The 15,215-nt window shown below is 36.5% G+C and overlaps 1 protein-coding gene across 4 annotated transcripts in view; it reads left to right on the top strand.

Moving 5' to 3' along the window:
• The window catches only part of LOC131437536 (serine/threonine-protein phosphatase alpha-2 isoform), a 39,803-nt gene that overhangs the window by 13,808 nt on the left and 10,780 nt on the right, over positions 1–15,215 (top strand). For all 4 annotated transcript variants that reach the window (XR_009230772.1, XM_058606944.1, XM_058606945.1 and 1 more), the window contains exons 3-4: positions 8,508–8,724; positions 12,673–12,958. Coding sequence is in view for 3 of the 4 variants with exons in the window: in XM_058606944.1 (XP_058462927.1) it covers positions 8,508–8,724; positions 12,673–12,958 (503 nt within the window). In the remaining variant the exon portion in view is untranslated. The remainder of the gene's footprint in view (positions 1–8,507; positions 8,725–12,672; positions 12,959–15,215) is intronic.

Raw genomic sequence — 15,215 nt, forward strand, 5'->3', positions numbered from 1 at the left:
GATTTGAAATGCTTTAGAGTACATCGCGTTGTAAACTAACTTTTCCAGTACTTTAGCTAAGCAGTTCAAAATAAATGAAGATTCCTCTGTACGTTTAAACATTATGAGTGCTTCCATTGTTATGTATTTGAACTATAGCAGCAACTTTCCAAGCACTTGGAAAAGTATGTTCGATTATTGATCAAGTGAAAATCATTGTAACCCAAAATACCGAGGCCATAACATTTCCAGCCAATTGTTGTGCTTTCGGGCGCTTTGGACGAGGTTCACCAGTTGCTGTCCACTCAGATGACTGATGATTCCGGAGTGAAGTGATGAATCCATGTTTCATCCATTGTCACAAACGACGCAAAAATTACGGTTTGTTACGTTTAAACATGATCAAACAATGCTCAGAATCATCAACACGTTCTCGTTTTTGGTCAACAGTGAGCAAACCGCGGTACCCACTCTGAACAGAGCTTTCTCATAGTCTAATGCTCATGCAATTTAAAGCCAAATATCAGCTAACTCACGCAACTTCACTTTTCGATCATTCAAAACGATTTTGTGGATTTGTTTTTATGTTTTCTGGTGTTACATTTGGACGTCCACTGCGTTTTACATCATCCGTGTCTCTACGACCACATTTGAAGTCAGCAAAGCAACGTATTATTGTTGTTTCTGATCGAGCGGTGTCTCCATAACACTTTTCAAACCAATGGTTTGCTTGAACGATATTTTTTCCCATCAAGAAGCAATGTAAAATTAAACCACGAAATTGTTTTTTATCCATTGCTTTGAAAATAACAACTCTTAGCACAATAACTCACAAACTAATTAATTGAATATCATGAAATTTGAACAGCTATCTTTTAAAGGTTAGTATTGACTGAAATAAATGTTACTGCAATAAAACTAGCGCCATCTATTTGTTATGCCCGAGACTTTTCAGTCCATGTTTTAAATCCCATAAGATAATGATGGAATGTACGCTAATAAATACAAAAGAGGTTGGTTGTAATCTGAAGAATATTTTTTTAGTGACGGAAGAGATCAAAGTAAATGTCATTGCCATTGTTTCCACAGGATTGGTTGCATGTCACTGATATCACTAATAATATTTTCATATTTTATCAATTCGCTCGAATTGCTGAATGCAAATGTCGTGCGTGATATATTGATGTGAAACGGGATGTAATAGCAAAGCCTTGGTATTACATTCCTGTAAAGGATTTTGACCTTTTGTTTCGACGGACGGAGCCGATTCATAGTGTACAGAACCATTGCATGGCTGGTTTATTTATTTATTTATTTACAATCAACAGATACAATTTGGTCCTAATGAAAATTCCCAATAATATTCAGAAAATTTGTACGTATTCTGCTTCGTGACACATTGAAATCATACCCAGATGAAACGCGGTTGAACGATCTCTGTAAACCAATAATAGAACCGTTTGCGCCATAGTTGGTACGTCGTATAGGAAGTCGAAGAAAAGCGTGATAATTCTCGTCGCACTTGTAATGTGTCGAGACCCATTAATAACCCGCGACTTTCATAACTAGGTAGTTGATAAGGATCGGTCCACGGCAATCGGCGAAGAGCGAAGCGAACAAATCTGCGCTGTATTACCTCAGTTCTATGAGCACCGTTCAGGTAGCATGGGTTCCAAACTGCCGAGCAATATTCGAGAGTTGAACGAACAAACGAGCAGTAAAGCGATTTTAGACAGTGTATGTCTGTAAAGTGCTTAGTTATTCTCATTAGGAATCCTAAGCTACGGGAAGCTTTAGCTACAATGTAATTGATGTGATGCTTGAATGTAAGTTGTTCATCGAGATGGACGCCAAGGACCTTAACGCTAGTAGATCTTCCAATCAAGGATCCATCCAGAAAGTATTCGACATGCAATGGCATTTTTCTCCTCGTAAACGTAATGGCTGAGCACTTGTCTGGCTTTACAATCATACGGTTAACTTTACACCAATCTGCGAAGATTAACAATTGCCGCTGGAGAAAGGCTGCGTCTTCTAAGTTGCGGATGATGTGATAGATCTTGACATCATCAGCAACCGATAAGCGAGGACCTTCCAAGGCAAAATTGACATCATTGAAGTACAGTAAAAATATTAACGGTCCTAGATGACTTCCCTGTGGTATTCCGGATGATGCGAGGAACTCTCCGGAAGTATGATCGTCAATTTTAACTGCTAAACGACGATTCCTAAGATACGACTGCAACCAACGAAGAATGTTCGAACTGAATCCAAGTCTGTCCAACTTAGCAACCGTGATGTCGTGGTTGATTATATCGAAAGCGGAGAAAAGATCTGTGTAGATAACGTCCGTTTGTAAACCGTTAGACATTGCATCAAACACATAAGACAAAAACGATAGTAAGTTTGTGGTTGTTGAGCGGTTAGGCATGAAACCGTGTTGAGTATCGACGATATATTGCTTGCAGTGATTGAAAATTGGTGTCAGTATAACCATTTCGAACAGCTTTGGTATAGCGCTGAGGGAAGTGATACCGCGGTAGTTGTTTATATTCTTTTTATCGCCTTTCTTGTGGACTGGGAACATAAAGGAAGCGTTCCATAAATTGGGGAAAACTTCTGTAGTGAGAGACATTCGAAACAATTTGCAGAGGGGAGCGATTACTCCACGCGAGCACTTTTCAAGAATAACTGCCGGTATTCCATCAGGGCCTGGAGAATTTGAGGCTTTCATTCCTACAATTGCCGTCCGTATTGAGTCTTCGTCAATATTGATGCAGTTCAATGAGTTATTAGACAGGGGAACGTTAAGTGCTGCGGCAGCAATTTGTTGCTGAGTCAGGATTTCATTTGAAAAAACCCTAGAAAACTTTTTGCAAACATCTGGCAGATTTCCTGTGTGCACGAACCAGTACCATCTGAAGCTGAACTGAAAACTTTATATGGCTGGAAATCCGTCGAACTTATAAATATTTCATTATTAATTACAAAAATTCTGAAGAGAGGGCTTTGATTCACCAGTAGGTGGATTCAAGAAGGTTTTTTATTAGCATACCGAAACCACCTCCAATAGGAATTTTGAGATGAGCATCTCTGAACATGAGGAGATAATTTCTCCTTTAAGATTATACCGTCATATTCTGAATAAAGAAAATTTTTCAATCAATATTGTTTATACAAGTTTTAAAGCAGTTTGAAATAAAAAAAACGTGTTTAATCCACCTAGCAGTGAGATGATACCTTTTTTTATCAATCCGCATGTGTTTTTTGCATGAATATTCTTCGGTGTTTAAGTTTTCATGACATTTTTTTAATGATCGTTGTTTTAAGCGACAATTTGAGATTTTAATCACTCATTACTCTGTAATGTCGAAACTGCAAATCGGATCGAATTTGAATCTAGAAGTTTTATAATCGATTAAACATGCCATGATATGTAAGTTCCACTTTTGAGTTTACGGTGATTAAGGTACTTCCAGAGCCGGTATTCAGGAACCAGCATAACCCAAACCGATTCGTATGGCCATATGACGAATAAATTTCAACAGTTTTGAGTCCAACTTTAAAGCTTTTCGGGATTGTCATCTTCTATATCGGTTTGTATATAAGTTAATTTTAATTTGAATTTTTGTTTCTGAAATTTGATTAGGCTTTTTTTGAGAAAACGATTGAGCTATGAGAAACGATTTTATACTAGAACCGGAATTCTAAAATCGGTATGGCCGAAGTCAGATAAATTCACCTGAGTAGCTGTATAGTTTACATTTGTTTCAAAATATTTGAAAATCAGTGAAGACATCTTTGAGAAATCAAAGCACGAATTAAATTTTTAGATGCCTTCTGAATCGACAACAGTATACCACTAAAACTGAAAAAAAGTTAATTTTTTTAATCGACTATCCAAATCTGCTAACCCGATAAACCTCATAAATTTATGTAGAATAGACATTTTTATACCAATCACCCTGTATCCCCGAAACCGGAAGTTGGATCTGACTGAAGAGCAAGATGGTTTATAGAATCTTGAAACTTTTCATTTGAACCTTAGATGATTCTCAGATTTCATTTGAATCTTAGATCGGTTCAGCCATCTACGAGAAGAATGAGTTACACAATTTTGATTTCGTTTCACATATCATCCTGTAGTTCAGGAACCAGAGGTCGGAACCAAACATAATTCAGGAACTTTGTTTGGGAGCATAGACTTTTCGTAAGTATCTGAATTTGTAGAAAAGAAATTTTACGAGAAAATTGAGTGAAATTATTTGTCACACACGCATTTGCTGATCTCGACGAGCTGATTCGAATGGTATATGGATGTTATGTTCTTCCAGCATTTATTACTGTAAGTAGTTTAAAACAATATAATTAAAAAAAATCTGCCATCATCTGGTTTTTTATGCGTCATATTCGAACGATTATATCATGAAAAAGGATGCTGTACACAGTCTTTTGGGTACTAAGAAACAAATGTATGTAACAGTATAAAAAATCGTGTTTTCCGTTGCTCCCAAGCATTTCTTTGTCATACAGCGCTCAAAACTCCTACTGCTAGAATAGGGGGAAAAGTCGTTTACACAAAAATTTCGATATCTCCAGTAAAAATGGACGGATTTTAACAATCTATGGCTTGTTGGATAGCTATTACCGTGCGGAATCTAAGTCTGAAAACATATTCTGTTTTCAAGGTCAATTGTGACAGATACTGTCAAAAAACTGAAAATTTTGACATAAAACTTCGTATAACTCAAAAAGTAAACATCCGATCTCAAAACCACTCAATAGCGTTCTGGGTGACGGAGAGACCTTTCATTTTCGACAAAATCGGTCCAGCCATCTCTGAGATCTCGACCTCTTAGTTGACAACACACATACAGACACACACACACATACACACACACACACACACACACGGACATTTGTTCAGTTCGTCGAGCTGAATCGATTAGTATATGAAATTCGGCCCTCCGGGCCTCGGAAAATTTTTCCAAAGTTTGAGCGAATTCTATACCTATTTTTTATATATATAAAAAAGGTAAAAAACATTGATGAAGAGTATATCTCATTCTCCAGAAGACTGACAGATTGCACTATAACAAAATGATGAAATTTTAAACCGAACGACACATAAAGCGTAAATTTCATCACTAAAAGATATTGTTTTTAAATTGAAAATAGTTTAACATTTTTTAAATGATTACGCTTGTGAGATGTAAGTATTATTCATTATTATTCACTAATTTGGTCATTCTTACTTGAAGTTTGTATCATTTAGCCTCCACCTTTCATGCAATTCTATGACATTTGGCATTAACAAAATCATTAACTTTTAGTTTGAGTGTTTGAACAGAATGATTTTACAAGGATAATTTTTTTAAATATTACCATTTAATTCTGTTATAAGTATATCACGTCACTATACAAATTCACTATGTATCTCACGACACTATAAATCTTGTATAATAAACGTCACATCACATATGCACATTTCGAATACAATTTAAATTCATCTTCAGTGTGATAGTTATGTTTAGTTAGTTTTGTCATAATAACTAAACAAAACTGTCACACTGAAGATGAATATAAATTGTATTCGAAATGTGCATATGTGATGTGACGTTTATTATACAAGATTTATAGTGTCGTGAGATACATAGTGAATTTGTATAGTGTCGTGATATACTTATAACAGAATTAAATGGTAATATTTAAAAAATTAACAAAATTTCAAAGTCCCAGAAAGTCGATTAAAAAAATTTTTTTTCTCGAAGTAACACTCGACGTTTCATGCAATTCTAAGTCTTTTGGCATAAAGAAATTTCAAAAATTCACCTCCGTGCGGCGCACCCCTTACCCATATCCGATTTAGTTCAAATTTTGCAAAGAGACTTTCGAGGTGCTTAAACTTTTGAGCAATACCGCTTAACGAAATTAGAGATAACCCTAAAATATTGGCATCCTAATTTATATGTAACGCAGTACTTCAACTCATTGAATTAGTGGTCTACGAACGATAACCTGAATTTGGTTTGGTTTATATCTTTGTGTCGTTTCTTATATTTGCTATCACTACGCAGAACGATGTGTCGATTGATATCGTATGTCTTATTTCATAATATTCGCTATCATGTGTACAGAAAGCTAACGGTCATTAAATGTAGTTTTGAATAAGAATCCATTCTCTTTCCCAAGCATGATAACTATCTTATCTGTTGCGCGTGTGCTAAAACTCACACCTCGGAATTATTTTGACGCCTTCTAAGAACTTGTTTATCGTTTCAGTACCCCGTCTACCGAAAGTATTATTTCATCGTATTTATGTAAAGTGATCAATAAGTGAGTAGGAAAAGTTTTTGAACAAACAAAAAAAAGTAAATGATTCGACTATTTCATGAAGCAGATAATTTGGAATCTGGTGTATGGTGCTTCTAGATTTTTAGAGTACTAAATTATACACGTCAAGCGGAGTCTATTATAATTACTGTATAAATGAACAACAGCATATCACGCGTTTTTTTGGGATAACAGCCAATAAGCTATATTTCTACATCCACATACACATTTCGTGTAACGTGATTTGAATGTTGCAGTGGATATTACTTTATTTATTTATTTATTTATTTACAATCAACAGACACAATTTGGTCCTAATGATAATTCCTAATAATATTCAGAAAAATTTGTACGTATTCTGCTTCGTGACACATTAAAATCATACCCAGATGAAACGCGGTTGAACGATCTATGTAAACCAATAATAGAACCGTTTGCGCCATAGTTGGTACGTCGTATAGGAAGTCGAAGAAAAGCACTGTTGCGGAGAGCTCTGGGTCGGACATTAATATTAATTTCGTTGAGCAAAACGGGACAGTCGATCCTACCGTTGAATATATCTGCTATTATCAAAGCGCGTACTGTTCAATGTTTTTTGATAATGATCATACTGTCTCAAAGTTTTCATATTATATCTATCAAGTAGTGATGTCATTACCTAATCTAATGATGCAGCATTTTTCTCACGAGTAATCTGGATTCAGAGACAGTGAACGAAGTTTTCAACCCTTTTTTTGCTTTATTTTGTCTTGAGTTCTTTAATAAGTATCTGGTTGTTACAAAAAAAACCTGTTTGAATCTATAGCCTTTCTCATATCAATCTATATACTATCACTGTGGTATTCCTCAAAATAATTTTCTTCGGTTCTTGAAAGAATAACCGAATTCGGTTTGTTTGACCGTCTACTGATAAAAACTATCAATTGGAGAAGATATGAGGTCGATTTAGAACATTTTTAACAGTGTTTCGTCCTTTTCAGTGATGGTATAAAATTTTTAACACACTTTATCCTATATTTGAAATTCAGGAATTCTGTATGAGATCACATGACCTCTCATTTGAATCTAGGTTTGTTAAAATCGGTCGCGCCATCTATAAGAAAAGCTAGAACACATATTTTCATTTTTTTTTAACATTTTACCGGTAGTCGGATCCAAATAATATTCAGGATTTTTGTATGGGACCACAAGATATTTCATTTGAATTTATGTTTTTGAATATCGGTTTTGCCATCTCCGAGAAAAGTTTGTGCAAAAATCGTTACATACACACAGACATTTTGCGTACTCGACGAACTTAGTCGAATGGTATATGACATTCGACTCTCCGGACTTCGGTTCAAAAGTCGGTTTTCACAGTGATTGCATAACCTTTATATATGAGAAAGGAAAAATGATCGATGACATGATATAAAATAATTTGCAACAAAAGTTTAGCTTCTGTTGATCCGAACGAAATAATCCGAGACTTGCATCGACTCGACTGGACAGTTTAGGGCTGTAGAGTAATTTGTATGGATGACCTTCCAGATATCGTTGATCTGAATCAGAATCACTATTACATAGAGATGTCTTCTGATACCTTGACGGAAAGCTTTCGTAGTGTCCATTAAATCGAAGAATGAATCGTGCTTGGCAGATTAGACTATTGCTAGTGAATTATGACGAACCGTTTTTTCTAGACGAACTTCGAGAAAATCACCTCCGTGTAACAAAACGTCGTCGTAATTTTTTTACCATCCCAAATCCCAACCTCTTTGACCGATTGTTATTTCGAAAAGAAAATTGTCTTCAATTTATTAATTGATTTATTAATACTTATTTAATCAACAATCTACGACTTTCATAGCTTGGCAGTTGATGAGGATTGTTCCCAGGTAATCGACGAAAAACAAATCCAATGAATCTACATTGTACCGATCTTATTCTATGGGCTTCATTGAGGTATAGAGGGTCTATGGCTGGAACTACTGAACAGTATAGGGATTCGAGTCTTGAATTTAACCGTTCATGCATTTAAAATAAAAATTCAAAAAAATACTTTAAATATACCTTTTTATTTCCCTATGACTGAATACACGAAGACAACTTTGGAAAAATCCAAAACAAAAAGAATTGAATCAAAATGTTCAATTAGCATTTATCATTAAAAAATGTTGGTATTGTTTTTAATCGATTTTATAATGTATTTACAGGTGATATTCATGGTCAGTATTACGATCTGCTGCGCTTGTTCGAGTACGGTGGGTTCCCACCAGAAGCGAATTACCTTTTTCTGGGAGACTACGTAGATAGAGGAAAACAATCGCTTGAAACAATTTGCCTACTACTTGCCTACAAAATCAAATACCCAGAAAATTTCTTCTTGCTTAGAGGAAACCACGAATGCGCCAGCATTAACAGAATATATGGGTAAGTTCTATAGTACAAACATTATGAAGGCATCCTATACTTTGCATCACCGTTTATATCGGTTATTCCAAACGCACATACTACAAAAAATTCGCAGAGAAACGCATAAGAATCCGTGTATCTTGGGAGGATTGAATCTGTATATTTTGTTGTTAAACCACCCTATGCATTGATTCTCCAAAACTGGGTTTTTCGGCGTATTGGTGTAAGATCGCAGTTATATTTTTAATTAATTATACTAAAAACGTGTATTTCCAAAATCGGAATAGTTTCGAACTATTTTGGAGAAAAGTTAATGAGCGCGGTTTTGGAGATTATGATCTCTGTTTCCGTTCCTTCCGGACACCGGCTGTGACTTTGTGTGATTGTCAACTTGTTAGATGTGTGAGGAGCTGGTATCCACTAGGAGATTGTTAGTACCTATTAGCTCTCTCCGGACAGTACCAGCCTAGATGCCGTGTGGAGTCCGGCGGAAAAAAATGAACCAAGAATAGATCCATTGGGTTCCTGCTTCCATGTCGTAAAAGGTGACATTTGCAGGAGTTTCTTTTTCCTTTCACGCCTGATTACTCTATTTTACTAAATTATCTCTTCATTCAACCTATCAATTTCCGTCTAGCTTCGGAGAAAAGTTTTATTTGGAATGTTTTCTTCTTCCATGTTATTGATTATAAATTGAATGATAAAAATCATGTATTGCGCAAATTGACGACAACAAAACTCTGATGCTCTCTCTGATTGATTTAAAACTGCTGTTAAATGCTGTTGTTTTTGCCTTTCTCATATAGCTTTATTGCTGGATCTCGTTGTTACACTGTTTTCTTGGTTCGGTAAAATTTTCAATAAAATTTTTAAAATTTTTTAGGAGTTTTCAGGTTTTTAAGTTTGCTAATGATTTCATTGATGATGCAATAATTTGTCTCAGTAATGTCATATTGAGACAATACTTGTGTTATGTTCATATTTATGTGAGCTGTCAATAGGACAAAATTGGAAAAGTTGTTCACTTTGATCTTATTCACCGTTTGCAGGGAGTATTTGAGTTCCTTTTTGAGAGCTGAAACTGGTTTCTGAGGGCCAATATAGATATAAAAAGATTTAGAATATGGATTGAATTGTTCAGGGTTTACATTGCTTTCGATATGAGATCTGGATCCTGTAGTAGTTCGTAATATGTATATAGCACCCTTTCAGTCGGCTTAAATGATACGGTAAAAAGATATAAACCTCGAATGAGTTGCCAGATTTCAGTCGCTATAAAAGCACTCGACTTAATTGAATAAACCCTCTTTGTAAAACGTCAGTCATCGACTCAACAGTCAGTTCTCTGCTAAGTATTGAGAAAGCTATCATGTAGATTTCAGTGGCGACGAGAAAAAGTAATTTTTTAATAAAATCCGGGGGGAGTTTTTACCCGGTAGTGAGTAAGCGAAAAAGATATATAAAATCCGGGGGTATAATTTTGCCCGGTAGTGCGCTGGTGATAAAATAGTGTTTAAAACGCTTGGTGTGCTGGACATTTTGTTTGCAGGTGAGTCGGTGGCGTCGGTTTTATTTGCCTCTTTTGTAAGCCATTTTGGATTCCATTATACCAGTTGGCAAATTATATTGGAAATCAATTTTTTTATTTAAAATTTTTAATACAAAGAGGTAGATTTTCTTTGTTCTGTTGAATTTTATAATATCGCTAAATTTGTTTGTGATATCTGTAAACGTATTTTATTCACAATTGTATCAAATTCAAAGAACTTATTGTTTGTTCTTTTGTCACCAGGCAGAGCGCGGAAATTTGGCCGCTGCGTTGCGGATTTGTCTGTGTGACCGGCATTGGAGGATTTTGAGCGCAAATTGCTCTGGAAATATTCTGTTTTCTTTTGGATACTGGGAAAAACCGTTCCCAGAGCGAGATTTTGGATACACGACAATCTGCTTGTTGGTTGCTACTGCTGCTGCGGTGCCGTTTTCGCTGCTACCCCGAGCTGAGATATTTTTTTTGAGGAAATTTTTTTTTGTCTGGATTGAGCAGAATTTTGTTTAAGATCTCGCTCGGTGGTCGTTTGGTGTCAGCTCACAGGCATCAACTCCGTTTGGCGGAAGGAAAGCATCGGACGAGAGCGTCAGTTATTTTTGACGATTTTCCGCCAGTCCGTCTGAGCAAGCGAAGACGTGAGGATGACGATATCAACCAACACAACGCAAAGCAGCGCAACAAGCAAAATGATGAAGATTTTTATGGATTCGTTTCGGATTCGTTCATTTTCGATGGATTTGATTCGTCGGAGGAAACCATCGAAACTCGGAAATCACAAGTTCCAGTTGAGGTCGAACATGGCCAACAGAAGAACTGCTTATCCAGTGATCAAAAATCATTGCCTAACATTAGGCGTTCGAGTAGATTAAAAGTTAAGAAAAAAGATAAAAATTTTGTTTACCAATGAATTCATATTATCAAATTTTGTATATAAAATGAATTGTTTCATTATATAATGTACATAATGTATTAAAAGTTTAGGATTGTATTAATTAACTGAAGAGGCAAGAATTGTAGTAGTTCGTAATATGTATATAGCACCCTTTCAGTCGGCTTAAATGATACGGTAAAAAGATATAAACCTCGAATGAGTTGCCAGATTTCAGTCGCTATAAAAGCACTCGACTTAATTGAATAAACCCTCTTTGTAAAACGTCAGTCATCGACTCAACAGTCAGTTCTCTGCTAAGTATTGAGAAAGCCATCACGTAGATTTCAGATCCTAGTGGATATGACAATTTGTTGTAACATGGCCGAAGTCCTGGCAATGCCGATATTGTGTCAGGTTCGCTGTGCCATCATGCCGTTTAAAAATTTCCCGCCGAGCTGAGATTTCCACTTTCATTTTCGGAAGGAACGAAGAAAGCTCTGTATAAAGCGCTTTGAAATTGCTGGTATAGATTGTTGTTGGTTTTCCAGAGTAGCAAGCGTCCATTTCAGGGATTGTTGTTCTTTATTGATTTATTAAAAAACAATAAAAACAGTCATGTGCACTCGGTTACCAAAACCCCTAGATGACTAGAAGAAGGCTTTATGCGTTTCTTATCTGCACTAGTAATAATTAATATTTCAATCCTCGATTAGTGGACCTCTTTTAATGTTCTTTTTTGGACAAAGGATATCTGTTCAAACCTTGAATTAAACGAATATTAGAAAAAACTAAGCAGAGACGATTTGAGCCTATTAAAAAACCGGGAATTTTTTCGCAAACCGGAAATTTTTTCTCGCAAACCTGGAAAAACTGTAAAATTGAAATCGGCAATTCACTTGCCAGCCTGATAACTAAGGGATTCTTCTTTCATTGCATCTCCAACAATTATTGTTTTTGTTCATTTGGGCGTAAAATAGCATAACCTTTTCGATTTGTAAACAGTGGTGAGTCAATTTTTTTTTTCATTTTCGTATCGTTGCTCTTAAACGACGCTTTGAAAGTTTAAGCCTCATAACCTTGTAATTTCGGAATTGGAAGTCGGATCCGGATAAAATACACGAGTTTTGGATACCATCAAAATCGACTTTCCCAGTAATTACATAACCTTCTCTGCTAATATAAAGGACATAAATAAATTGTATCATTAATTTACGAGTATGAGTAAAATTTAGTTCACCTCTGATCACTCACCATTGGTTTATACCAAGATTAATATCAAATGTCAGCTTCACTTACAAATAGAAAACATTTCCAGATTACTCTAATGATTGGTTGTGTTATTTTTCTACGTGATTCATAACACAGTTAACTGATAACCTCAATCGATTGTTTCATTTCAAACTCTCTGTGCAGTTATTTGTATGTTATTATTTGAAAACACCATCATGTCGTCACATGATTCGCTATAGGCGTGTGGAAATTGAACTAACAACTTCAAGAAATTTGATCGCCCTCACTAACTTACTTTATTTCTCTCTTCTGATAGATTCTACGATGAATGCAAGAGACGCTACAACATCAAGATGTGGAAAACATTCACGGATTGTTTCAACTGCTTGCCGGTGGCGGCTATTGTGGACGAAAAAATTTTCTGCTGCCATGGTGGACTGAGTCCAGATTTGCAATCAATGGAGCAAATTCGACGCATCATGAGACCAACCGACGTACCCGATCAAGGTTTGCTCTGTGATCTTTTGTGGTCGGATCCGGATAAGGACACTAATGGCTACGGAGAGAATGATCGTGGTGTTAGCTTCACGTTCGGCGTGGATGTGAGTGTCATATCTTAAAGCATTATAGAAAATGTTTATTTTTTAATTTGATTTGTCCGTAAAACCAATCTGCCCATAATTTAGTGCAATACCACTCTACACGCAGTCTGTCTATGCTATATGAGATTCAATATCTAGTAAGGACGGTTCTTGTCTGCTAAATCCGCCATCCTTGAACCACGCTGATGTTGAGACTGTTGGAACAATTGCGAAGCAGAACCTGCCTTTTGTACCGGTGTTCCAATCCCGTTGCCAACTGGATACAGCTCGCGCGTGTACCGGAAACTTTAAATCGATGCTTGAGAATTTAAATGTTTCAAGTTCACCATTTTGATTTGTTGATTTGGCTGCTATATCTGCTGCTTCATTCAGTGGTATACCTGTATGTGATGGAACCCACATGAACGTTATCGATGATCCCTTACTTTCTATTTTATCAACGAGGTGTTTGATTTCGAACCACGCCTGAGATTGGTATGAATGTATTCTCTTGTTGGACAGACTAGTTAAACTGCTCAAGCTATCTGTTAGAACGACATATTCTGCTGTCTCCAATGTAGCTATGATTTCGGCAGCTTTCCTCAAGGCCAGAAGCTCAGCGTGCAATATAGACACTTGATTAGGTAATTTCGTTGCGCTGATGGTTCGCATCTGCTCGTCAACTACGGTGTATCCCACGTCCGTCTTGCTTTTGGAACCATCAGTCGCAAGTAGATGAGCATTAGGATACTTGCGTAGCAGAGTCTGCTCCACTACTTTAGATGTTGTATCATTTCGGTCCCGTGAGATTGCATAATTAATGGTATAATCAATTTTTAACTGCTTATGTCGAATGTCCAAATCATAATGAAAACATGGTAGAGTGTCGATAGTATCTACCCATCCAGTGTATGACCTGTATTGAAGGACATTCCGCCGTATCCAGCTGGCCGAGTGACCTTCTAATGTAGTCCTGACGAACTTTTCATTCCATGTTAGAATAGAATACCGACGTTCAACGAATTTCATTGTTGTTATGTCTCTTCAGTGTTTCAATGGCATTATACCACTGATAACTTCTAAGGAACCAGTATGTGTAGTTTTAGTTGATCCCAGTGCAATCCTTATACAGTTCCATTGTATACGATCGAGTATGATCGTATCCGCTTCCGGTGCGCTTCCGAAGAAAATTGAGGCATATTCTAAAATCGGTCTAATACATGACTTGTAGATCGTCAACATTGCCGTTGGATCAGATCCCCAGCTCTGACCGGCTACTGATCTCATAAAGTTAGTGTATGTAGCTGCTCGATGCTTCACACTCAGAAAGTGTTTTCGCCATGATAATGTCGGTGTTAGATGAAGGCCTAGTAATTTCATGCTTTGTTTATATGGCACCTGTAGCCCGCTGATGTTTATTGTTGGAATTATATCAACGTCGACGAAGCTTTTTGAGAATATTATAGAGCTGCATTTATTTGGAGCCACCTGAAGAGCGAGGCTTTTGATTCCTTCAACAGTTTCATTAACGGCCGTTTGTATGTTCCGGATATTTTCCTCAAGATTTGACCCTCTATATGTTACGGTTATATCGTCTGCGAAATCTATTCTTATTACGCCAGGGTTTCGGGTCTCGAACAGGTTATGGATAAAGATGTTGAAGCAAAGAGGACTCAATGGTGAACCTTGTGGGATACCCACCCATGTTGTCCGCTGAAGTGAATTTGATTTCTCCACTGCCGCTGTCAGTCGGCGTTCTCTAAAAAGGCTGTACACCGATTTAATGAGGCACTCGTTAATTCTCATATTGCGCATTTGCTCAACCAGTCCTTGGGATGGGGTTTATAAAGAAACAAAAAAAAATCTACTGTTTAGGCTACGGTATTGCAAATATTTTTAAAATTCAGTAATGCACCAAACCCCATAATCATTCATCATCATGTATACAATTAATTTAGGGTAAGGGCTTCCTATTTCATCTCATTTGTAAGGACGTTACCTTAAAAAACTGATTTAGCCACTAAAATCACAACGATTTTTTCATATTCCTGCTTAATTTGCCTTGCTCCACATTGAGAACTGATTCACATTCCTCGGAAATTGAAATAATATTTAAAAAATCAGCTAAAAACACTGTGTTCCTAACTTCATCTCAAAGGTTTTATATTCAACCTATCGTTGGTCCTTTATTCATTCCATAAATTAGCAATGGCGACAGCAATCAAAACCAAAATATTGCACTATGACACTCAGAATCAGAATTTTCCCTAAAAAGGGC

Source organism: Malaya genurostris, chromosome 3, assembly GCF_030247185.1.
Source record: "Malaya genurostris strain Urasoe2022 chromosome 3, Malgen_1.1, whole genome shotgun sequence".
Classification (NCBI taxonomy): Eukaryota; Metazoa; Arthropoda; class Insecta; order Diptera; family Culicidae; genus Malaya; species Malaya genurostris.